The 23,982-nt window shown below is 42.4% G+C and overlaps 1 protein-coding gene across 1 annotated transcript; it reads right to left on the reverse strand.

Moving 5' to 3' along the window:
* Positions 1-2,188: 2,188 nt before the first annotated feature.
* Positions 2,189-8,930, reverse strand: stc2a (stanniocalcin 2a). Its single transcript, XM_083915850.1, has 4 exons — positions 8,644-8,930; positions 6,194-6,336; positions 5,372-5,583; positions 2,189-5,183 (listed from the first exon to the last, which is right to left on the reverse strand). The coding sequence occupies exons 1-4, from the start codon at positions 8,780-8,782 to the stop codon at positions 4,820-4,822; spliced, it is 858 nt and encodes a 285-aa protein (XP_083771976.1). The 5' UTR covers positions 8,783-8,930; the 3' UTR covers positions 2,189-4,819.
* Positions 8,931-23,982: the final 15,052 nt, after the last annotated feature.

The raw sequence follows: 23,982 nt of genomic DNA on the forward strand, positions 1-23,982 counted from the left end.
ATAGTAGAGAGTCAGGTAAATAAAGATGGGGAGCTCACGAGAGACAGATTTTAAAAAAAAATTGTCAAAATTGAAGACGACACCTTTTGATGCTGCATGGATGCAGTTTTAAATGTGGGTAATGTTGTGAATTCAAACAAAAGTATTAACATTACTTTTAGGCAAAAGAACCACATGGTTAGGTGAGGAAAATGTGTGGTTTGGGTTAAGATAAGTATGTCCATGATGTAATTAAGTTTCACTTTGAAATGGGATGGGACACAAACAAGGAACAAATCGTAGTCTCCAGGGTGTCCAGTGACCCAACCATCCACCCCTCCACGAACAGTTGAAAGCCTGGTACATCTCATAAAGATGTAAAAGTGTGCCAAAAAAACTTTATGTGGTTTGCAGAAACATACTATGCCAACCAGGCTGCTTTTAGACCCTTATCTGGGTCAAACTGTGGAAATGCTGGATTTTCCCATAATGCAACTTCTAGTGTTTCTCACCGACTAGATAAGATAACCGTTATGACATCATCAGAGTAATTGCCTCCATGATTCATGAAGAGCGTAGAATTGAAGCGTGACATGGTCCCCTATTACTTCCATTTGTTCTCAGTTTTTGGACAATTTGTTCATCGAGGAGACATGCGAGAAATACATATTTTATTCTTAATAATTGAGTGGGTGAGGACTCTACTGATGAAGTTGAGTTTAGTCATCACAAGGAATACTACTGGGCTGAATGTCCGCAGAGTGTTGTTTTCTGAGCAGCATGTGCGCTGTAGCAGATCGGCCAGACCCTAAATCTTACTGGTGGAGTGTTGGGCTTTTATCACCGTACAGCATGTTGCTAGCTGTGTAATCAACTCCTGTATAGCATAGCATTAAGATAGCTACCTAGCTATGTTGTTGTTGACACAAAACCCACGGGCAGAGCTTCCAAGCATTGGGATTAAGCGCTCTCCAACACCCTGCCAACGCCTTTCTGCCAAAGGCCCTTAGTCGGACTCTGATGATGTCATAAGAGTTTTCTCAGTTTGGGTGAAAAGCACTTTCAAGCTGCATTATGGCAAAGAGTTTGCCCCAGATTAGGGGATCAAAGGCATAAATCTCATCCTCTGCTGCTTCAATTTTGATCACAATTTTTTTTCGAATGTCGCCTCACACTACAATTCTTCGTTCTATGTTGACTTTGGCGAGAAACACTCAATTTTCTTCAAGATTCCAAGGTAACACATGGTGAGTAATTGATATACAAATTATCATTTTGGCAGTGAAGTATTCCTTTAATATAAAACAATAAAAATGCATTGGTTGTTGCCTATTAGATTGTGTGGAGACATATTGTTCCCGGAGAAGTTAAGACACTTTAGGTGCACATTTCAAGTCAAAATTTACTCAACTTTTCACTACTTGTAGTTGCAATCAAGTAGCTCAACTGACCCCTATTTAAAATCAAGCACTTGCACCTGCTCCCACCAGCTGCCTTTGGGTCAATAAAAAGGGAGATAGCACCACCCAGTGGTCATTTAGTGTCACTACTCACTCAGAGAAGATTTGATGAGAGCTGTGGCAGAATGCAAGGCAGATTCACATTGAACTGCAGAGGTGCTGATCATACGGAAGCTGTATGATATGTTATGTGGTTTGTAGCTTTTCATCTTCCCTGCCACACTTCAGACAAATTGGGAAAAACAGAAAAGAGAAAAAAAGAACGAGCACAGGATTTGTGTGTGAAATTTCCATATATGGCCAGCGCAAATGCACCTCAGGACACTTAGCGTGACCCCAGAATGACTTAAAGCTCCAAAACAACAGGAGCTGTCCTTTCAAAACAGAGCACTGTCTAAATGTTTAGTGAGGCAATGTACACTGTTGGGAAAACTCATAAAAACTGACACCCTAAACCCACCCAAGCATTGCACACAATCCAGAGCAGCTGACGTAAATGTTTAGGCCTTTCAATAGGGAGGATATTTCCAGTTCTTGAAACTTTAAACACAGCCCGTATTTCACTGTCAGAAAGGAGGCGGCAAGACAAATGAGAAGAGGGTGTCTCTTAACGTGTGTATACCTGAGACGCCGAGACCTTCTCCACTAACCCGCTCTTTGAATGTTTTACCACCGAATGTTCATGGCACCAGTTTAAACTACTTCAAAGTAAATAACAACTATATAGATAAGACACAACATGTACAAAATACGGACAAAAATATTTTAATGATAACAAGATACATCTGACTTCATGAGTCCAAAGATATTTATAGGATCATATCCCCAATGTATTACAGGTGAGTTACAAACTTCTAGACCATGTTCTGTGTTTTTCAACATTAAGAGCAGAGTCCTTGTGCTTAACGGGGGGAAACATGTAACGTGGTGACGTAGCATTAACAATACCAGAAACGTGGTTAGTTTTATTTTTCCTCTGAAGACAAAATAAAGAAAAGCCATTCAAGCCACTACATTACAAAAAGCCATATCAAATCTAATGACAGAGAGCTGAACAGATTGTCACTTTACACACATACAGTACATTCTCAATAGGATTAGCTTATTATGTCTCATGCTGGGATGTCACAGGAACCCCAACTTCCACAACAGAGTAATAAAAAAAGAAAAGCCTGAAAGCCTCACTGATGATTCAAACCCTCAGAGCTTATAATAGTTTGTACATGATTGGGAGGATAATCATAACCTTACCGTTAATACATTAGGAAAAGAAAGAAAAAGAAAAAAAACCTTAACTGAGCCACAAAATCTGAGCAGGTTTTCTTTTCTTTTCGCACCGATCGCTCCCTAGCATGTGTGCTCACAAACTACACTTCCACAGCTAAAAGCATGTAACTTGCCTGAAATGGTCAAAAGCCTGTCTGTGACCTAACGGAGGGAGAGAAAAAGAGGACTAGGAGAAGTAAAGATGGAGTTAATCATCCCATTAAAAAAAGACGTGTCTCTCCTTCTTGCTCCGCTCCTCTCTGCCTCTCTGTGTTGCTGGCTCTTGGCTGTGGCCCAGAGGAATTCTCTGGTGGCCTCGGTAAATATAACATTTAGAATAACAGCGCCAGAGCCCCCGTGTGTGGACTTAACCCAGTTCCTGGTTCCTCGCTGCGTTGCCTGCGGCTCTTACGGGTAGAATAACAGGCCTTCGTGTCTCTCTTGACCTAGGTAAGGGACCAGAGAGGAATAAGGGATAATTTAGAGGGGCCAGAGATCTGGAGGGTTTCTGTCAAGCCTCTCTCCTGCCCACTGGGACGCAAGGAAAGGGTTACATTGATCAATCTGGTCCTAAGGAACATGTGGGGATACAAGGCTTGGTGCTGTAGTTGATAAGGAAAACCATGGTTGCTCATATTCAGTATACTATACAGTTAGGTGTGATCAGAGGGTGACCGCTCTGGTAACCTGGTCTTATTTCTTTACCTGCAACACAAACTCATCCCAAGTGCAAAATCTAAGACTTCTGTGGCTCAACATTAAATGTCCCCCACGACACATATCATCCATTCACTTAAATCACAGAGAAGCGGTCACTGTGGACAATAACAAGTTTAGGCACCTCGATGTGTGTGGCTTGACATGTGAAAGGACTTGATCGAAAAGTCCTCTCTTTGCTGCAGTTCACAATAAGCTGACAGTTAGATGGAAAACCAACGCAAAGAGAATATATAACATGAGACAGTCCAATTCGTATTGGTGAACAAAAACAATAACGTCTCCTGAAGTTACCATGAATCCCTAATGTCACCCAGACACAGTTTCTGATGCTCGATAAACAATGAATGGGAGCGACGTGATACTTTTTTTTAACATCCCGTCGTCATCGCGCAACAGAACAAAACAAGTCCATGTTAGTCTCCCATGCTCGGTGACATCAGAGATCAGTCTCGGTTCTCTTATTTCTAGCTTTGTGAGAGACTTATCAATACATACAAGTGTGAAATAACTGTCCATATTCATAGTATTACATTTGCATCCTCTTTAGAGTGGATTTTCACTTTTGTTGGCTTCATGGCCATCATGCACTACAATTCATATGTGCCAGAACTGGACTTGAAACCTGTACAATTTGTATTTAATCATCAAGTATCTATAATTATAATACACATTCCCACTCTGAAACAACAAATGGTGTATGTTACATATCTACAGACCAATGTGTGATGGGTGCAATACTGTGAGGAGAACAACAGGCAGCACACCATATACTACGTCTTCTATAGTATATCAGTATTGCATATTGTAACTATATTTATACATGTTTATATAAATATAGATAAGTATATTTCTATGTACATTTTGATACTTCAACATTGCATACAGAATAAAATAAATAATACAAATATAATCAAATCTCACAGTAAGTATGATTTGAGAAATGCTATATTAGAGCCAAAACAGTCCTAACAGTTGAAATAATCATGATAATAACAATTATTATTTAGTTTTTAAAAATTGTGGCCTACAGTCTGGCATAACAGTACAAGCTACACCACAATTACCCTGCAAGTTTAGCATGTGGGACTGCTGGAATGACTGGAGAGGACGGAATAAGGACAGAAAAGGTCGGGGCTTGTTTCCTTCTGCTCAGTCTGTCTGGAAATGTGTGTATGTGTGTGTATGTGCGTGTGTGTGTCTGTGTGTGTCTGTGTGTGTGTGTGTGTCTGTGTGTGTGTGTGCATGTGTGCATGTGTGTGTGTGTGAGAGAGAGAGAGAGAGAGAGAGAGAGCGCGCGTTTTTTGTGTGAAGGTGTGCATAAGTCATCAAGTGTGGTTTTTAAACGTTGTAGGAAGGGGTGGTGGGGTCAAAGGTCAGGACAGTTTCCTGCGCTTTCACCTCCGGATGTCGGTGGCCTCAGGGTCTTCCTGCTCAGCCACGACTCCAGCCTCTGGACTCTGGCGGCGGGGTCCCTGGCTTCGATTGCGCGGGTGAGCGTTGAAGCCCACCTTAGCGGGTTTATCCTTGTCGCCTTGCCGTGGGGGGCGAGGGTGTTCCGGCTCAGGGTGGGAGGGCAAGGGGCGGCGGTTGTGTTCAATGGCGGAGGCGGCGGGAGATGGGGCAAGGGAGGAGCAGAGGCTGAGGCTGTCGCACAGAGCCCCCCAGTTCTGCTCGCACTGCAGCCGGACGCTCCGTGTCAACGCCTCCTTCACCTCCTCTCCGCAGCTCAGGAGAATATTCACCAGCTCTACGTATGGACTGGGCAGAGAGAGGCAGATAACTCACATGAAGCCTGTGATCTCATGTTTGGAGGCTCAATACATCAAAGTCTAGGAAATGACAGGAATAAATGGGACGGTACATGGATGAACAGGCTCAAGAGTCCTGGGAAAGTAAATAGGCTAGAGGAAATATATCGAGATATGCTGTCCAGAGCGGCCACTCACCCTTTAGGGAAGAGATCTTGGAAATGGATCATCTCCACCATGACGGCCACATTCTCCTTAGCGGCAGAGCACAGGTTGTGTTTAATATAACACTCTCTCTGGAGCTGGAACACCATCTCTTTGATGGACACACACTTCCTGCTGATACAGCTGAACTTGTGCCTTAGCCCATGCGCCATACATTTCAAAGCATCCTTGATGAAAGACTTCCCCTATTGTACACACAGAGACACAACTGTTGAGTGAACCCACATGACAAAGTCACACATCAACCCAAAGAAAACCCTTCAGTTATGATTATGGCATTTTAACTTCTATAGAACAACACAAAAGTTGTGTATGTGCGGTTGAATCAGAGCCAACTTTCTATGAACGTACACTTCTTATACAGAATGGGGTGATGAAATTCTGCATGAATGGCAGGAAATGTTTTATTATTCTGGTAAATCTTCTGGATTTTCCAAAGATTCCTAAAATGTGACTCTATAGGTATGTTAAGACCCCAGTCAGGCATGGCTTGGCAGGGCTTCAGCCTTTCGCTATGTATAAAAAGCTAACTAGGCATCTGGCCAACTGGCTCATGACCTCTTGGTTCCAACTGTACATACACCACTTAGACTTCCCAAGAGAGGAAGACAGATTATGAGATCAGTGTATGCAAGATCGCACTTCTAGGAAAAGTGATATGTTTCGAGGTATGTGAAAAAAATAGAAAGCCAAAGTAAACAAATCAAAGTGTGGAGCAGTGAACCAGTAAAAAGGAAGAGGAATGTTGCCTTTGGTTATACATTTTTTTAGCGAACACACAGACTTGTTTAGTACCTGAGAGTCAAATTTGCCAGCGTTGTGCAGGAACGTCATGCAGATTTCCTGTAGCCCTCGTATCTCGCAGGAGTTATTCTCAAAGCACTCAAACACACCACAGCCGACATCCCCTGCACTCACCAGGCAGTGCTGGATCTCAGCTGGAAAGAGAGAACAGGTTAGAGGGAGGGATCTTATGATCTGTTCACAGCAGAGACAATCAGCAGATTGTTACAGGCGTGTTGGCAATGAAGACCGTACGGCTTGAAGGCACAACTCCACTTCAGCACTTCAGATTGCCGCACGAATCACAAAGCTGATGTGACGTATAACTAATTTCCACAGACACAGGCAGTATCTTGTGCGTTCATGACCTAAAGTCTGAGGAGAGAAAAGGGATGCAGGGCGGGTGGAGGGTGGAGGGAGGGAGAGAAGTCTAATTTCCGAAGCTGGGGGTTCCTGCAGAGGAACACTTGGTGACAGATATTACTGTGTCATTCTGCACCACAATCCATCTGCACTGCCTAGCAGTGAAATGGGATGGTGCATTGCAGATACAGCCTTGACACAAATGCAGTCATTCCTGTTGTCTGTCAACTAAATGTGCATCAACCAGTCTCTCATTGTTGCATTCAAAGGTAAAGTGAGATTGCATGCTGTAAGGACAGTATTAAAAATGTGCATCATTAGCTACACAAGGGAACAGCAGCAATGCAGGCAAAAAAACTTGGGAAATATGTAAGTATATGTCATGTGAATACATAATCACTCCTGCTCACACCGCTGTGCTCTTTTCTCTTTACTGGGGCCATGAAAGACAGGAATAACACAGATGTCTGAGGACAGAAATGACCATGTGAAAGGGAATGTCTCTCTCTCTCTCTCTCTCTCTCTCTCTCTCTCTCTCTCTCTCTCTCTCTCTCTCTCTCTCTCTCTCTCTCTCTCTCTCTCTCTCTCTCTCTCTCTCTCTCTCTCTCTCTCTCTCTCTCTCTCTCTCTCTCTCTCTCTCTCTCTCTCTCTCTCTCTCTCTCTCTCTCTCTCTCTCTCTCTCTACCCCAGATTATGAGACTAAAGGCAGAGAACCTGTCACAAACTGCTGTCCATGTCACACTTTTATTCTTACATTAGTATGGCAAATTGCAGGTTAGGTTGGCAAACAACAAGGTTGGCTATGACCCCCCCCCCCCCCCCCCCCCCCAACTGTTGACTCATGTAAAGACATAATTACTGATCTTCTTTAAAGCTGTTAACTATAAAGAACATTTTTCTTTAAAAAAAAAGGACAAGTAGAGGATTAAATGTGATTTATTAGAAATCACCGTTGTCAACAATCACTGAGGCTGTGTGTGTGTGTGTGTGTGTGTGTGTGGGGGGGGGGGGGGTGGTAATAGTAGGGGGAAGGGGGAGCAAGCTGCTGCGGGGTCTGTAGGTACTGAGTTGAACTTTAGTGCGCAGGAAAAGTAAGCCGCTGTCAGCAGTGCTTGTTTTGGCATCACGGGAATGTGCTTGGATCGTACGAGCTCGGCCGCAACGTGCATTGAATTACACAGCGGTGCTACCAGGGGTCTCTGCTGTGAAACCTGCATTGGCCCTACTTTTTTTCAGTATGGGGAAAAGATAACTATCATGCTGTAATATTTTTGACACAGGTTCACAGGGAGGGTCGCGAACCTATGAGGAAACATGAGCCAATAGAAATGGAGACTTTCCGAGAAAAAAAAGGCAGCAGTCAAGTGTCCCCAAAGCAATTTCAGTCAAAAGCAACTGGACTGGGTTATGTGTCTAAGAAGATGTTTCCCCTCTCATCCAGCAGTCAAGTGTGTTAGTGCGTTGTGTTCATTAGGCACAGGTTTAGGTTCATTAGACGCGCTTGTCTTTTTTTAATGATATTTAAGCGAAATTTCCCCCAGAGCTTTGGCTCAAGAAATATACTCCCGCTCGCCTTTAGCGCTGACCAACCACGCGCGCGCGCACACACACACACACACACACACACACACACACACACACACACACACACACACACACACACACACACACACACTAAATACTGCTCCACATGCAAAAACCAGTGTTTCTTCCAGAAAACCACTGAAACTGTGAAGACGCGGCACACGTACGCCAGCGCGCACGCACGCACACCTAGATGCGCTGCCGTGTTCATTACCTATTACCTTGTGCCGTTCTATTAATAGTTTACCAACATATTGAATTTCTGTCTGAGAGTATTTACAAGGTTTCGCCTTTCTGAGTGATCAAAAAGGGTCACCGGTGTGCACAGTTTCGCCGGGATTTAAGTTAAAAGCAGCGGATTGCTCAAATCGCCGGGACGAGTGCCCCCTCCCAGCGTGGTTTCATTTGCAGACACAGAAACACGTGTACGGACAAAACCCCACGGAGATGTGCGAGCAGTTGCACCAACCAAGAACCTCCACAATCTTATCTCTTATGACACTTGTAGTTCTTACCTGTATTCTGCAGGGAAAGGCGCCCTTTCTGGCTCGCAGGCTTCTCCGGGAGGCTCTCGTGGATATCAATATTATCCGATCCCACCACTTGCTCCAGCACTGACAAAACCAGCAGCGCCACGGCCAGTTTGACCAACATTGCGTCTCCTGACAGTGTGCTCCAATCCCCAGCAAAGATCCGGCAGTGTTTGTGTGTGTGCGCGCGCGCGCGCGCGTGTGTGTGTGTGTGTTGGGGGGTGGGGAGGGGGGTTCACCTTGGATCAGTGATCAGCGCAGCTGCGGCTTGGTGTGTTATGGGGCAGCTGTGAGAATGAATGCTTGAGCTGGAAGAGATGCTGCCTATATTTCTCAGAGCGCCTATATTTCTCAGAGCCCCGGGTGTCAATTTGGATGAAGGAGTTTAAGCAGGTGTTGTCGGTTGGGGCTTCACAACCAATCAGAGACGCAGACATCCACGTCCAAGGTTTTAGGGGAGTGTCCAGTGAAAGTCTTTTGAAAGTCCCTTTTTTGCAATAAAACTGGCGCTATAAAGCAACATTCATGAGCAAGTTGACCGTGACAGCTTCGAATGATCAAGAAGTGTTTTACAAACCAATGCGAAAGTAAACTATATAATGTCCAACAGGCTGTAACACGTAGCTACCCTGCAATAACTCTTAGGCACTGTAATGATCTTTTCAATAGCGTGTATAATGTGTATTAAATGTAAGATAACTATGGTTCCTGCTTGTTTTTGCATAAAACTGAAGCACTTATTCAGGCTACAAGGCTACATATGTATGAGAGCAGTGGGGGATCAGAAAGTACCAAGCTTGCAAACAAATAGGAGAAAATTGAAGCGTATGATGTCCAAACACTGTATATAAAATAGGCCTATAGCTTTTAGGTTTTCTTTAATGCCAGGTAGTAGTGAAAGGATTTGTAGGTGTGTAGGTTCTGCTTGCACAGAAAGGTGAACAGTCTGCTATAACAGAGACACTCAGTGATTACACCATATAATCTTGTAATCAGTGTTAATAATACTTCTACACAACACGTCTAAACTTTATATGATCTATATTGTTCTTTTGGGATCACGCTATAATTACTGGATGCTTACAATTGAAAGCTCCTAAAATAGACTGCCTTTAATAACTTTTTTTATGGGAAAGTGAATGTGAAGGGGTCTGTTACACAATGCCCTGTTCAGTCTGTGACAATGAGGTCTGCTTACCACAGGGAGTGATCTAAGAATAGAGGACCGGTACTGGCAAGGTTGAGCTTTTGGAGACCTTAGAGGAATCTTTTTCAAGAGCAACACTTGAGGATGCCATGTGGAATAACTGCAAGCAGACTGAGCCTGTGGTACGGACATAAAGTATCTGTCTTCCAAATGTTTCCAGTGACCTAATGGTGTTTCAGGTGAAGGCCTCTATAAGTACAAGCCAGTGGTGCAACGCTGTGTGTCGCTTGTCATTCCTCAGGACCACTGGGGGACTGGAAATGGCACTGATGGCAGGAGCAGACTGTCAGGGTGAAGAGTGAGCAACTGCACTTGGCTTCCAAGCCTCTAGGGGGCCCATTGATACTAATTGTTCATTCCTTTTCTTAATTACAACATTGCACTAGAGCAACCTCACCATAATAAACTTTCAGTCAGTCATACAGACAGGTTGTTTTTTGTTGCCTTTGGATTGTGGGAGGAAACTGGAGCACCGGGAGGAAACCCAGGGAGACATAGAGATTACTTGCAACTCTCAAACCAAGGGTCTTTCTTATCTCTGGTGGCTTACTGTTAAAATGTTCCTGTTTCAAACTAAAGTCAGCCTCCATCATAGTGTGGAGCGATGAAGCGATGGAGTGTCTGCGTGTGGTCGTCGAGTGGGGGCGGAGGACCAAACTAAAACTCAGACCCTGAGACAAATACGTTACGCCACTGCTCAGGCGCCCATAAACGAACATTGGGAAACCAGTGGCCATCCTTTGACTTTGAAATGTGTTTATCATAACATTTCATTTAGTTCATAAAAACCATTTCATGGAAGCTCTGGCTCTGTCTGCTGGAAAAAAAAAACTTTAAACCCAGGCTATATTTAGACCATCAATGAAATTAGCCTCAAGCAGGAATTGGACTCCTGCCTCTAACCTAACCAAATGACGATCACTTATAGCTCTAAATATAGATAATTATTATCTTCAGACTGCAGTATCTATCGGTTTAATTGAGGTTTTTAGTCAGTGGAATGAATTTCGCAGAAGTCACCACAGCTGAGAAATGGGAGGCATTTTGGCAAGAGATGGTAAAGCGTAGAAAACCTCAACATTTTAATATTTCCAATATATCCTTATAGATGTCATGGACGTAGTCTGCCATGAATTGATGATGATCTTGTCTTACTTTTGTCTTTATCCTCATGATAAGACCCTAATACAAAGATTAATTTTGATATTAATCTAAATATAATATAGCACCATTATAGATCTCCTCAATAATAAAAGTGGGTCCAGTCTGTGTGCCACAAATTGGTCTAAGCTTGATGAGCGCGGAACGGAATTGCAATGTAGCAGTATTTTTCAAAGTCCACTGGGTTTTCAGCAGGCTCACACAAGAGTGGCGCGCGTCTGCAGATGGGCTTGGACCGTTTCCAGTTGTGCCTATACCACAAACTGGAATCTCCTGCTCAATTCACGTCTGTTAAAAGGTGCCCTCGCTGCGAACACACCTCGATTTGGCCCAATCAGTGCGCTGCAGCGGACCGCAGGCTCGTAATGGAGTGCGTCACCGCTGCCGACTGGTGCTGCATTCAAGTCATATAGGAAAAACTGCAGGTCTTCAAACCAAGACTAACGGCCTGGAGGGTTTCAATCATTATTTAAAGACTTCAGAACTCCTGATATAATTATTTTTTTTCTACACGTTTTAAAGCACGCAACAGACATTATTGAAATAACAGCAGCTTAAATACCAATGAAGAAATTCAAATTGTATTAAACTTCAGTTAGCATTTTGGAGAAAAAAAGATTACTCAAGGTCCACTTACTAGCTTTTCCCATAGCCTTTTCTTTCATAGTCTTCTTCAGTGGATGGAGAAATCTTATCTTGGGCATTGCTCAACATATCTCCATGACAACAACAGAGCAATCTGCTATGGGTACAGCTGATAATGAGTTACTATTTCAAGTCAAGTTGCTGTTTCCAAATCAAGAATAAACAGTCATGCTTTACAGAAATCATATTTGACTTTTTTTACAACATTTAAAATTTATTGAAGGTAACCCGTGGACTTTTTAACACTAGTGCCAAGGATCAGTTGGTCCCTGATATGTTTGTTCACCAATGCGCCAAGAAATGCAGCAATACACCAACAAAGGCAGGGAATAAAATGACTGCTTGCTAGTAAACAAAGTAAACAATGCAGGATTCAAACTTTTTAAAGCGAAATATTCTGCTATTTTTGTAGGTTCACACCTGTATTTAGGGTTTCTACTCAACATGTTTACATGCATTGAGGTTTAAAACCTTTTTTTCTCATCCTGTCTGTCTCAATATACCTGTATTCACCCTCGGCCCTGTGTGTAACGTTTCACATGTATTATTCGTTTTCTTTAGGGCCAAAGGGCGAAAGGGTTGTTAGGTGAACTTAAAAATTGAGACCTTCACCGACTTCTCGGTTTGCCAATAAGTCAGTATTTAGGAGATATGAGGTTATCCCTGAAACTATCAACACATACACACACACAAATGTGCACTGAGACAAATTTAGAAACCAAGATATCGTTTTCAGGTTCCTCAAAGACTTTTGTATTTGATATTTCACAGCTTCTTCTTCTCACGGCCGAACACTGCTTCTTTGTCATGCTCTTTCTCCTCCAGCGGGTTTTATAAGTTGTGTTTACGCCGCGAGACTCTACGTTCAGCTCACTGTTCACATTATGTTTTTATTCAGTGGTGAAATTTGTACTGCTGTGTGTGCATTTCATTGACTAAATATGCGCTAGAAAGCCTTCATCTTTTGTTCAGAATCAGCTACTTATCACAGGTAACCGGTGCAACGTACTTCTCATTCATCAACAGCGCTATACACAGTCGGATGCTCAGCATCTACTGACTTCAATGGGGAAGCGTAGAGCGGGTTGTTCCACTGCAGCCAATCTAGACGTTCATTGGATAAATGCTGGGCTTTGTCCCGCCCATCAGACGCTCAGCTTCTTTTGGGGTCTATGGGACAGTGGGACAGAATCCTTTTTTGATTGACAGCTAAATGAGTGAATCAGCGATCTTGAAGAATAAACATCCAGCGGAGCATTTTCCAAGTTTTTCATTCCGTTGTTCTGAACTGATCCGGAGACTTTACCCATCCCAAGACACTCTGTCTCTGTTAGAAACGACTAGCGATGTGTTTGGCGAATCTATTCTGTCATTGCGGTTTCTTTCCCCATCAAGCAGCTGCGGAGCTTCTCCCCCTGTCACAAACACTCACACTCACAGGCGGTCACACTTCACAGTAGCGTGGCGCAGCAGCTCCAGCTGATCCAAGGCCATTTAAGCAGCCTGCTGCCATTGAGAGGAAACTGGTCAAGTCCCTAGAAAAGATGCCTAGTTGGTACGACAAGGTCACAGATCATTTTCTTGAAAAGGAACGAAGAGTAGAATTTACATATAAATAAACAAACACATTTGTGATGTATGACATCATGTGTGGTAAAGAAAAAACGTCCCAGAGGGAACACTGACATGTGAAATACATTGTGATTTTAGCTGGAAATTTCTTAGCTAATGCTAGCGTGCTTGCTATTGTGGATGAACTGCTAGCTAGCTGAGGGGTCATCCCTATGTTTCCCGGGTCCTATGTTCCCCTTTTCCCCCAAAAAGGGTCCTATGTCGCTACAGATGAAATTTAGCGAGGAGCTAATTCTAGTACGGCTGAGAGCCGTGCATTGTCCCTGTTAAATAAGCCTATTCCTCTGCTGATTTGAATAAGCATTTTGTTAGAGTTAGGGTTAGGGGGTTGTGTTAGGGTCTACATAAGCCTATTTGCCGGGGAATTCTCTGATTGTGGAAAAAATAACAGACCGGGGAACATAGGACCCGGGTAACATAGGTACACTCCCCTAGCAGACGTAGCAAAATACTGTCTTGAGTGATAACGTTAGCTAATTCATCCAGACTTCCAGGGCTGGTCTGGCTGACTTGAAAATTAAATTATCAGCTAACATTACGAAGCAGAACGTAGTTAAGTTACAGCTAGCTGGCTAACATTAGCTGGCTGTAGCTTGGCTGTGCGACATGGATCTGCCATCGGTTGGATGATTTCTATAGCACCTCGACCTGCTTTATAATAAATAAATAAAAAGACATGGAAATCTCCTTTTGTACAATATGGTACGAAGAAAAAATGGCTTTGCAAATGTTAAATGAAGGAGGAAATTCATTCAACACATTTGTTAGAGCTCTGGGACACAGAAAATATAGCTTTAAGGCTCCCAGTTAAATGGTTACCACAGGATAAATGGAGTGAGTGCTAAAAGTTAGAGAAAGGTATTATCTTCACTTCTTCACTTTAATGCAACACAACGCTCAGAACATCCAGCAGTTTGACCAACCAATTGAATGAACATCATGACTAAAAACAGTATTCACAAGGTTCAAAATATCACATTTCCAGAAGAGCTTGTATTCAGCTTGAATGCAGTGGCAAACTGTATATTTAAACAATCTCACCTCCACCTCTACTTAGTGTGCAGAGCTTTCAATCATAATTGTCATTAGCAGTTGTCTTTCAAACCAACATGTCATCCATGTTGAATTAAAAATGTATTTTAAATATATGTATGTTCAAATTGTATGTATTGTATAGTGTTTCAGGGTTTTGTTGCACCTTAAGACCATAAGCCTTCAAAAATTGACGGCATCGTCACTTGAATACTGGAATGCAATGCAAAGCTTTCACTGCCTGTAATGACAGTCACATTATATCTAAAGTGTGAGGGCAGTCATGGTCTGGTTGCCACAGATGGTTGTGTGACTGCTAGAGTGATTCATCCATCTTCAACCGCTTGTCCCTGTCGGGGTCGCGGGGGGCTGGAGCCGATCCCAGCTACGTTTTTAAAATTTTTATATACATAGATATATTAAGAATATGTTTCATGTTTATGTTGCGTCAAGGCAATGTCTCCTTTGGGTGACACTGTCCAGAAAATAGACAAGAATGCTTTGACAGGAGTAACGTTCATTCACTTCGACTGCCGTACTGTAAACATACAGAAAGCAGACATGTGTTCTGAGTTGGGACCCCTGGGGCTCTGGCATGTGATCAACCAATGAAACCACAACAGAGAGGCCCGGCTGGGGAGTGTGTGTGTGTGTGTGTGTGTGTGTGTGTGTGTGTGTGTGTTTGGGGGGGGGGGGGGGGGGGGGGGTCACTTCACTGGAAGGGAGGCTTCTGTAACAACAATTAATGGTTGTAGTTTACAGACTCCTTATAGTACTTTACGGGAAGCATGTGGGTGTAATTCGGCCAAAAGTTCAGGCTCAGTTTTGGAAAGCTGCCGGACAATAACTTTTGAGTGACCCCACAGCCACTGCTGAAAAACATCATCTTGTATCTTCTCCTTTCACACTCACACACTGGGTTTTTGTTGTCACATGAGTGACAGCATGTTAATGTTCACACTGCAGTCAAAAGTGTCCCCAATCTGGTATTTTCCACTCAAATCTTTCAGCGTTAAAAGAAAAAAAATGTACTTGACATTTCCATAATAGGCTCTTAGTGACCCTTGATCTATCATCTAAACCATTGATACATATCATATATGTGGAAATTGTGACAATATTTCCCAAGATTCTGCACTGACATTAAAAAAAAAAGTGCAGCTGTAATGGAGATGTCTGACTACATGTTTATCTCCGCCAAGGAGGTTATGTTTTCAGCTCGCTTTGTTTGTTTTCTGTCTTTTTGTCTGTCAGCAGTATTAGGGAAAAACTACTGTCTTAAATTTCATGAAACTTGATGGAAGAGCGTATCGTGGGCCAGTTTAGAACCCATTACATTTTGGAGCAGATCTGAATCACAGGGCGGATACACAAATGATGTTTCAGTGTCGTTAACACTGGAGCAGTTGTGCTGCAGTCATGCAGTGTCAGAACATTTGGAAAAATTAGTTCCCAGCTGTTAAACGTCACGCTGTATCAACATTGTAAGATAGGGCATGTCGTTGTGGAGATCTCCACTTGCCGAGTGCCCTTTTAGTTATTTTTGGAAAGGAATTTGGAATTTTGTGTCAATGCCAAAAAGAAAAACAAAACAAACAAATGCCAGCTCCAAGTGGTGTAACTGGTGCAAATAGTGAAACAATGCAAAGTAACTTTCTTATTTCTATTCTTGCTGAGAGGTAGATGAGAAGTTTGATACCACTCTCATCTTTGTCTGTCGAATACATCCACTCTGCCTAGCTTAGCACAAACACTGAACACACACACAACACATTATATCTATGGGATTAATCCGTACAAAACATAACAACAACAGGTTGTGGATCTTCATATTTATTGTACAAATGTGAGAGTATAGTATATCAATCTTATATATCAAACATTAGTATATCAAACTCTCAACAAGAAAAGGAATACATACATTTTACAATAGGTTGAAGTATTCCCAGAACTAGGATATATCCGGCTTGAACGGCTATATTTGTCAACTGTAAATTATGGAATAGACTTTGCATCAAAGAATGCCACGTGTTATTCTTTATATAAGCCTATTATTTGGCATTAGGGGGTCAGTTCACACCAGTGGTGGCTGCTGGTCTCTCAAGGAGAGAGAGCTACATCATAAATGTGTTTGTTTATTTATATGTAAATTCTACTCTTCGTTCCTTTTCAAGAAAATGATCTGTGACCTTGTCGTACCAACTAGGCATTTTCCAGGGACTTGACAAGTGTCCTCTCAATGGCAGCAGAGCAAGGCTCCTTAAACGGCCTTGGCTCAGCTGGAGATGCTGCACCAGGCTACTGTGAAGTGTGACCGCCTGTGAGTGTGAGTGACGGGGAGAGAAGTGCCGCAGCTCCCGCTGCTCGTTTGGGGGAGAAACCGCAGAGTGACAGAACAGAGTCGCCAAACACAACGCTAGTTGTTTTTAACAAAGACAAAGTCTCTGTGGATCGGTAAAGTCTCCGGATCAGTTCGGAACAACAGAATGAAAAACTTGGAAAATGCTCCCCTGGATGTTATTTCTTCAAGATCGCTGATTCGCTCATTTAGCTGTCAATCAAAAAAGGATTCCGCCTCAGACAGCTCATCCAATCATCATGCAGAAGCCAAGCATCCCAAGAAGACCCCAAGAAACGCTGAGCATCCGTTGGGCGGGATAAAGCCCAGCATTTATCTAATGACCGTCTAGTTTGGCTGCAGTGGAACAACCCGCTCTACGCTTCCCCACTCAAGTCAGTAGATGCTGAGCATCCAACTGTGTAAAGCGCTGTGGCACTGTGGGGATGAATTAAAAGGAAGTTGCACCGGTTACCTGTGATAAGTAGCAGATTCTTAACAAAAGATGAAGGCTTTCTAGCGCGTATTTAGTCAATGAAATGCACACACAGCAGTACAAATTTCACCACTGAATAAAAACATAATGTGAACAGTGAGCTGAACGTAGAGTCTCGCGGCGTAAACACGACTTATAAAACCCGCTGGAGGAGAAAGAGCATGACAAAGAAGCAGTGTTCGGCCGTGAGAAGAAGAAGCTGTGAAATATCAAATACCAAAGTCTTTGAGGAACCTGAAAACGATATCTTGGTTTCTAAATTTGGCTCAGTGCACATTTGTGTGTGTGTATGTGTTGATAGTTTCAGGGGATAACCTCATATCTCCTAAATACTGACTTTGCGAGAGAAAAGCATGCTTGTTTTAGCAGGATGAGTTTTATTAGGAGTTGAGGAACTGTCTCGACTCATTAAGGAGCATGTACACTTGATGTTTTGCACTGAAAGTGTGCATAATGCAACAGCAAAACACACAATTTCATAACATTGAGTTGCAAAATCATTCTCTCTCTCTCTGCCAACATTAATGCACTCTTTGGTGTGTTAACTCACCTGACTGGTGCAAAGAGAGGTTTTACTGGCCCAGCTCAGCAGGCAAGCTCTGGGCTCTGATTCCAGCCGGTGTGAAAGCGCCACATCTCAGACCCTCACTTAACTTGCCTCAAACAATGTGCTATTATAGAGTTTGCTCTGTATGGGTTATATTGCTAGAGCTCTGGCAGATTACAAAGTGCTCCGTCTCATTACTGTCCATATAAGCCTGCAGGCCTTGCCAGCACAAAGGAGTGATTGAGTGATAAGGAGAAAGAGATGGCCCGTAGCTGCCCATGAGAGCCCTCACCTTGGCTGCTCATGCCTCGATGAGGGCAGAGGTGATGTCATCATGGCTAGAGACACAGGGGTCGGCCCCCTCTGATAGGTGGGCATGCTGGGACAAAAGCGAGCAGCTAGGACACAAAGGCCCCATTTAATGAGAGTGAGACATGAGGCCAGAGTGGACTCCGTGGGTGGCACATAGTGTCATAGCCGCTGAAAAAGACCGGTGAGCAATTAATAATCTGATTCAAGAACTGGGCAAAGGGCTTATTATGTAAGGTCAGTTTAGACCGCATCATTGAAGCAAAGGGAGCCTTTCTGGGTAACACTTCTATGATCGCCCAAAATTTTCTTGATCCCATAATATTGGAACCAGGGATGCTATATTTACCAGGATGCTGAGGTCCAACAATTGTGCAACATAATATGACACACTTACCACTCATTAGAGATGAAGGGTCCTTTGTGGCAGCCTGACAATCATTAAAACTTCTCCCCTAGCTTGGCTTGTTTACTCTGTGGTAATTACCAGGTGATTGTGTACCCCGTGACCCACATTCAGAGTCAGGTCAGCCAAGACATGGGGGATAATTGACAATATTCAGGGGAGTGCACGTAGAGAAAGAGTGTTAGAGTGGATAGTCATTTGTTCCTGCCTCATTAGACTGTGTTAGAAGACAAGCTGGCTCACAGTATTCTCGCAGTGGAACAATAGACTTTTCCACAGTAAGACCAAGCTGTGGGCTCTGGTGTGTAAATGTGTTTGAGCGGACATATGGCAGCCTCATTTATCCATTTATGCATTAATTTATTCACTCACTTGTAATGTGGAAAATAGATGGATAAACTGACTGTGTAATGTATACAGTATGTCTTCGAGGTGAGCTAATTTAACCTAATATAGCCTTTGAAACATTTTAGGACCGCACAGCTCTTCAGCTCCACCCATTTCACCTGTTCAAGTGAGTACACCACTTCTCCTGGCATTGCTCCTACCATGACAGAAACAAGTTACAAACACACACACACACACACACACACACACACACACACACACACACACGTAAAACCTCTCCCCTATCTTAAGCTTCACACCGTTCATTGGCTGTATCCTCACTTTAAAGAATTTATGAATCTGGTTTTGCAAATCTGCTTATGCCATCCAATGTGTTTATTATGTGATTATCTCCACAAAGAAAGAATGATCTACTCACAACCAATAAAAGCTAATCCTAGACCAACCTGTGAAAAAGTAATAGGTGGCATGCGGCCAACATCACAAAGGCTGCCAAACTAAATTGAATTTGCCAGTGCACTCAAATTTCTGTCACATAAAGCACTGGTGAGGTCCTAGCTACACAATGTGAATCCAGGTCTGTTTGTTTAAAGAAGTTGTACTCAACACTCAGAGCCTTAAAATAGTAGTAAACAAATGTTTTTTATGTAAACATATAGTGGAGTAATGGCATCCTGAGCAGGGAAATAAGTCACCCTCCCTCTGTGTGTTTTGTAATCCAAATTTCTCTGTTGTTTGTTTTGATAGCCAGTCCGGCCACACGTGCATGTTAGTGAATGTGGCTGTGAAAAATTGTTGGTATTTCACGTATTGGGGAATGGTCTGTGATAGCCGTGTGGAGGTAATCCCAGCCCACCTTTTCTCCCAGAATCTGGGCAGAGCTCCTTTAAAGGGGACATATTATGCTCACATTCAGGTTCACACTTATTATACACACGTATTTCAGGTTTCTACAAGAACATGTTTACATGCTTTAATGTAAAAGAAAAAGTCATTATTTTTCTCATACTGTCTGTCTGAATATACCTGTATTCACCCTTTGCCTGAAACGCTACGTTTTAGCACCTGTCTCTCCTGAAAAAGCCCAGTCTGCTCTGATTGGTCAGCATTTCTGAGTCTTCAACATTTACACTCTCAGCGTCTCTGCACCATTGCAGCCGGGGAATGAGTGTAACAGCACTTTCTACATATATATATAGTATAGCTGTGACACAAGTATACAGAAGTCCTGACGGCTCGTTCAAAGACAGTGTTTCTGAATACAGGCTGTGTGCATTTCTCTTAAAGGCAGCCACACAAGACAGGTAGAACTTGTGAGTAAAGTTGGGAGCAGATACAACTCTTAACAATTTGATGAAGCAAACACGAGTCTCAATGTTAAAAAGACTATATGTTTAAAAAGTACTTGCAGGTGAAGGTTTCGGGGATCACAGCCAAAGGTAACGCTTGTATTTGGTTGCATATTGCACTTTTAAATTGCAAACCAGTTGCTAAAAAATGCTAACACACTGCTATGTGTGCAACAATTTAATTTCTATTTCAGCAACTCATGAACTTAGTTTCATGTTGGAGTTATAAGAAGTCAGATTCTGAAGGAGAAATATCCAAACTCTTTTTTTCTGTCTGTGGTTATCCAGTGCTACTCAGACACACGTTGGACCCTGTAAGACTAAGCATTAGTGTGCAATAATAACCCTTTTAGGTAGCTCATTAGTAAAGTGTTATATGACATGACTTGATTGGAGAGCATTGTTTCTATACTGGCGCCTAATATAAAACGGTTTATAAGACTACCTGTTTGTAAAGAATAAAGCATTTTATTGTACTGATGGTGCATTTACCTTTTTTTCATTGTTTGGAAGGAGCTACTTTCTGATAGTGGTATAAATAGAGCACACCAGATATATTTACAATAGTTGAGGTTAATTAGCCAGCCCATGAATTAGTGGTTGGGTCAAGATCAAACCAACATGTCACAGATGCTTGTGAACCTCAGTGCCATGAGGTTACAATTGTAGGATGTTTTGGGATATTTGTTGTTTACGATGTGTGTTCTACAGTTAGGGGTAATTGATTGCTGTGATGGTGTGTGTTGGAACATGTTGTGTTTTTCCGTAGGGCCAGCGGCTGAGAGGGGGCTGGGATGCTGCTGTACATGAGCAGTTATAGGACCGTCCAACCTTACCAGAAATTCCCAAAATTCCAGTTCCTAATTATGACATCCGTGGAGCAGAGGCCGAACCACCCCCCCCCCCCCAATCACCCCAACACCCATTACAAACACACACTTGCGTGAACACACGCGCAAACACATGCACACATTTCAAATACCCCTCTGCTAGCATCATCACAGACAAGAGACGGAAAGTGGCGGGGAAATGATGAGCATCAGAGCAGAAAGAGGAAGATGAGAAGGCAACAAAACATCGCTCACATTGCTAGGCTTCTCACTTTGTGATAGACGAAAAAACGCTCTGTCTGGTTTGTATTTCTTTAAACCGATCACAGTCGTGAAAATAGATAGCAGAGGGCCTTAAATCTGGCGCATTACCCAGGCTTTATCCTAGCACTGTTCATCAGGTAAGACAGATAGGTAGACTAGCTTTAAGCTGATATTTCAGTTATTGCTATTTCCCTTTCTGTCTCTGGCAAACATACTTCAGTTTGGCCCAATTCCTGATCTTTGGGGTCAAGCAACATGTTAAAGGTGTTTATTTTCAAGGTGACTAAATATATTATCTCCTCATTTAAGGGTTCAATGATTTGCTCGTATTAGTTTAGCAGTTTTTTTTAAATACACTTACCTTTATTGTAAAAAGGCATAATTGTTTTCAGCCAACATCTACTGGAAGTAGATAAACAAAAATGGCTTTTACTGGAATGAACAAACCACACGTTATTAACTGATCTAAACAGAGCTAAAAAAAAAGCTAGTATCAGCTGTCAATAGTAAATTAATATAACATAATTAAATAGAACAAAATATGCTAATTTTCAAGTTCATACTTTTATTTTTGATTTCTGTTAGGACATGTTTACATGCTTTATGTATATATGCCTCAATATGCGTGTATTCATGCTCTGTCTGAAACACTCGATTGAAAATAAGCTGATTCCATGTACTGATCCACTGAATGGTATGCATTTGTGTTTTCCTGGCACATACAATTTGTGCCGTTTTAAATGGCCACTGTCAATGACAGGCTGTAAGGTCATTTCATAAATTCTTACCAATGTACCCATAGTGAATATTAGAGCTAGCCTTTGCTAACATTGCTTGCGGGCAAGTAGGCTAATTGTAGGAATGTATAAATTTCTCTTGTCCGCTCTGTTTTTTTTAAATTTCATATTGTTAGAGCTAATTGGGTTTTTTTTTTTTTTCTTTTAAAGCTTAAATTAGATACTTTGTGTATTGTTATATGACGTCACAAGGGGGCGGTAACTTGATTGTGATGGGTCACATCACAAAAGTGATTAATGTCATAGGTGTGTAGTTTGAGCGTGGTTGTTTAATGGCAGAGAGAAAAACAGCTCTTACTGAATGCACGCACGTAACTCAAAGGCAGAGTATGAATGATTCACACAATGAATAACAACAAAAGATAGTTTAAGTTATTTGCACAATTACTAACATTTCATCAAGAAGCAGAGGACCAAATAAGCAAGTGAAAATAGACAACTCAAGGTATGCGTGTCAAGGACATTTTCCTATGATTCAACACACCACTATGACAATCAGCAGAGGGCCAATTAGTCACTACATATATTTTTGCCGATGTACCCAAACTTATTATTGCTAGCCTAAGCTAACTGTAACCAGCCCGACTAACCAATAGCAGACATTTAGATTGTATTATTTTTGGTAGGTTTAATGGTAGAAGGTGATCACACAAGCTAAAGCTACGGGAATCAAAACGCAAAAAAAAACACCAGAATTTGAAGAAGAATGAGACCTCTTCCTGCAGCTCTTCCAAACCAGAGCTTTATAGAGTATATTACCGGTGTTTTGTTTTGTTCCTGATTCCTGATTACCGTCCTGTTTTTCTTTGCAACTTTGTTGACCTGTAAAGCACTTAAAGATACTGTGATTCAAGGCTCTACAAGAACATGAACTTGACTTAGCCGCAGCTGTGAGTGCTTGGCTACAGTTAGAAGAAGGTAAACTAGTATTAGCAATATTTTCTCTCCATCTCTGAAATACTTTTCCGACACTGACGTGTTACTCTATTTAGTGCAGTCTGTGGTTTTGTTGCGTATGTCAGACTTTCTTTTCTGTCAGACTTTCTTTTAGCTTCTGGAAAATAAATGTGTCAATATCAGCGAAGCATTTCAGAGATGGAGAGAAAATGTTGCTAATAGTTTAGCCTGCTATCTGTAGGTTCAGTGGGCAGCGTGCATGGATCCAGGTCCGATAAACACAGTGCTAAATGCTACATGTGCTAAATGTTAAAGTGGGCTGAAACAATTCAATTAATAAGTAAATGATTCTCGCTGGCAGTTGCTTACATTAGTGTTTCATTCTGCAGCGACTGTGAGTCCATGAACAAGGCAAGGTTCTTTGGTAATGTAAGTGCATATGTCTGTTATAACACAAATTAAGAGCGGGCAGTTGATGTCTGTTTTCTAAACTGCTAAAATCAGTTGAGCAGTGAAGTGAAAATAACGTTGTTGAGAGCCTACCGATTACGAACAGACTCGGAAATTAAAGGAAAGTGCTGTTGGACCGATGTTCGAGAGTATTTAGCATTTTTTTGTAATTACAACTCAGTGTGTTAGAAATCATACATATTTATGTATTTACCATATGTGGTTAGAACAAACAGTCATACACCTACAAGTAAACCATGCCAGTAGATGCCAGCAGCTCCTCTGCCTGTCTGACTGACATTTCTCAATGGATGTCCGCACACCACCTGAAACTCAACCTAGTCGGGTTGCTTTTTCTTTCGGGAGAGGCTCTCCCACCCAAGACCTTACCATCACCCTTGACAACTCTGTAGTAGCCCCCACACAGACTGCAAGGAATCTGGATGTGACACTTGACGACCAACAGGAGGATACACCCACTTCTGACCCAGAAGGCAGCAAAGGTTCTGGTCCATGCTCTTGTCATCTCACAACTTAACTACTGTAACTCCCTCCTGGCTGGTCTGCCGGCCTGTGCCATCCAACCTCTGCAGCTCAATCGGAATGCAACAGCTTG

This window comes from Echiichthys vipera, assembly GCF_963691815.1.
Source record: "Echiichthys vipera genome assembly, chromosome: 6".
Classification (NCBI taxonomy): Eukaryota; Metazoa; Chordata; class Actinopteri; order Perciformes; family Trachinidae; genus Echiichthys; species Echiichthys vipera.

What these genes read in the sequence shown, in the direction of transcription:
- stc2a (XM_083915850.1), bottom strand. Translation starts at nt 8,782, where the DNA reads ATGTTGGTCAAACTGGCCGTGGCGCTGCTGGTTTTGTCAGTGCTGGAG. An exon ending in CCTTTCCCTGCAGAATACAG is followed by an intron (nt 6,337 to 8,643) that starts GTAAGAACTACA and finishes CTCTCTTTCCAG; the next exon opens with CTGAGATCCAGCACTGCCTG. An exon ending in CTGGCAAATTTGACTCTCAG is followed by an intron (nt 5,584 to 6,193) that starts GTACTAAACAAG and finishes TGTGTACAATAG; the next exon opens with GGGAAGTCTTTCATCAAGGA.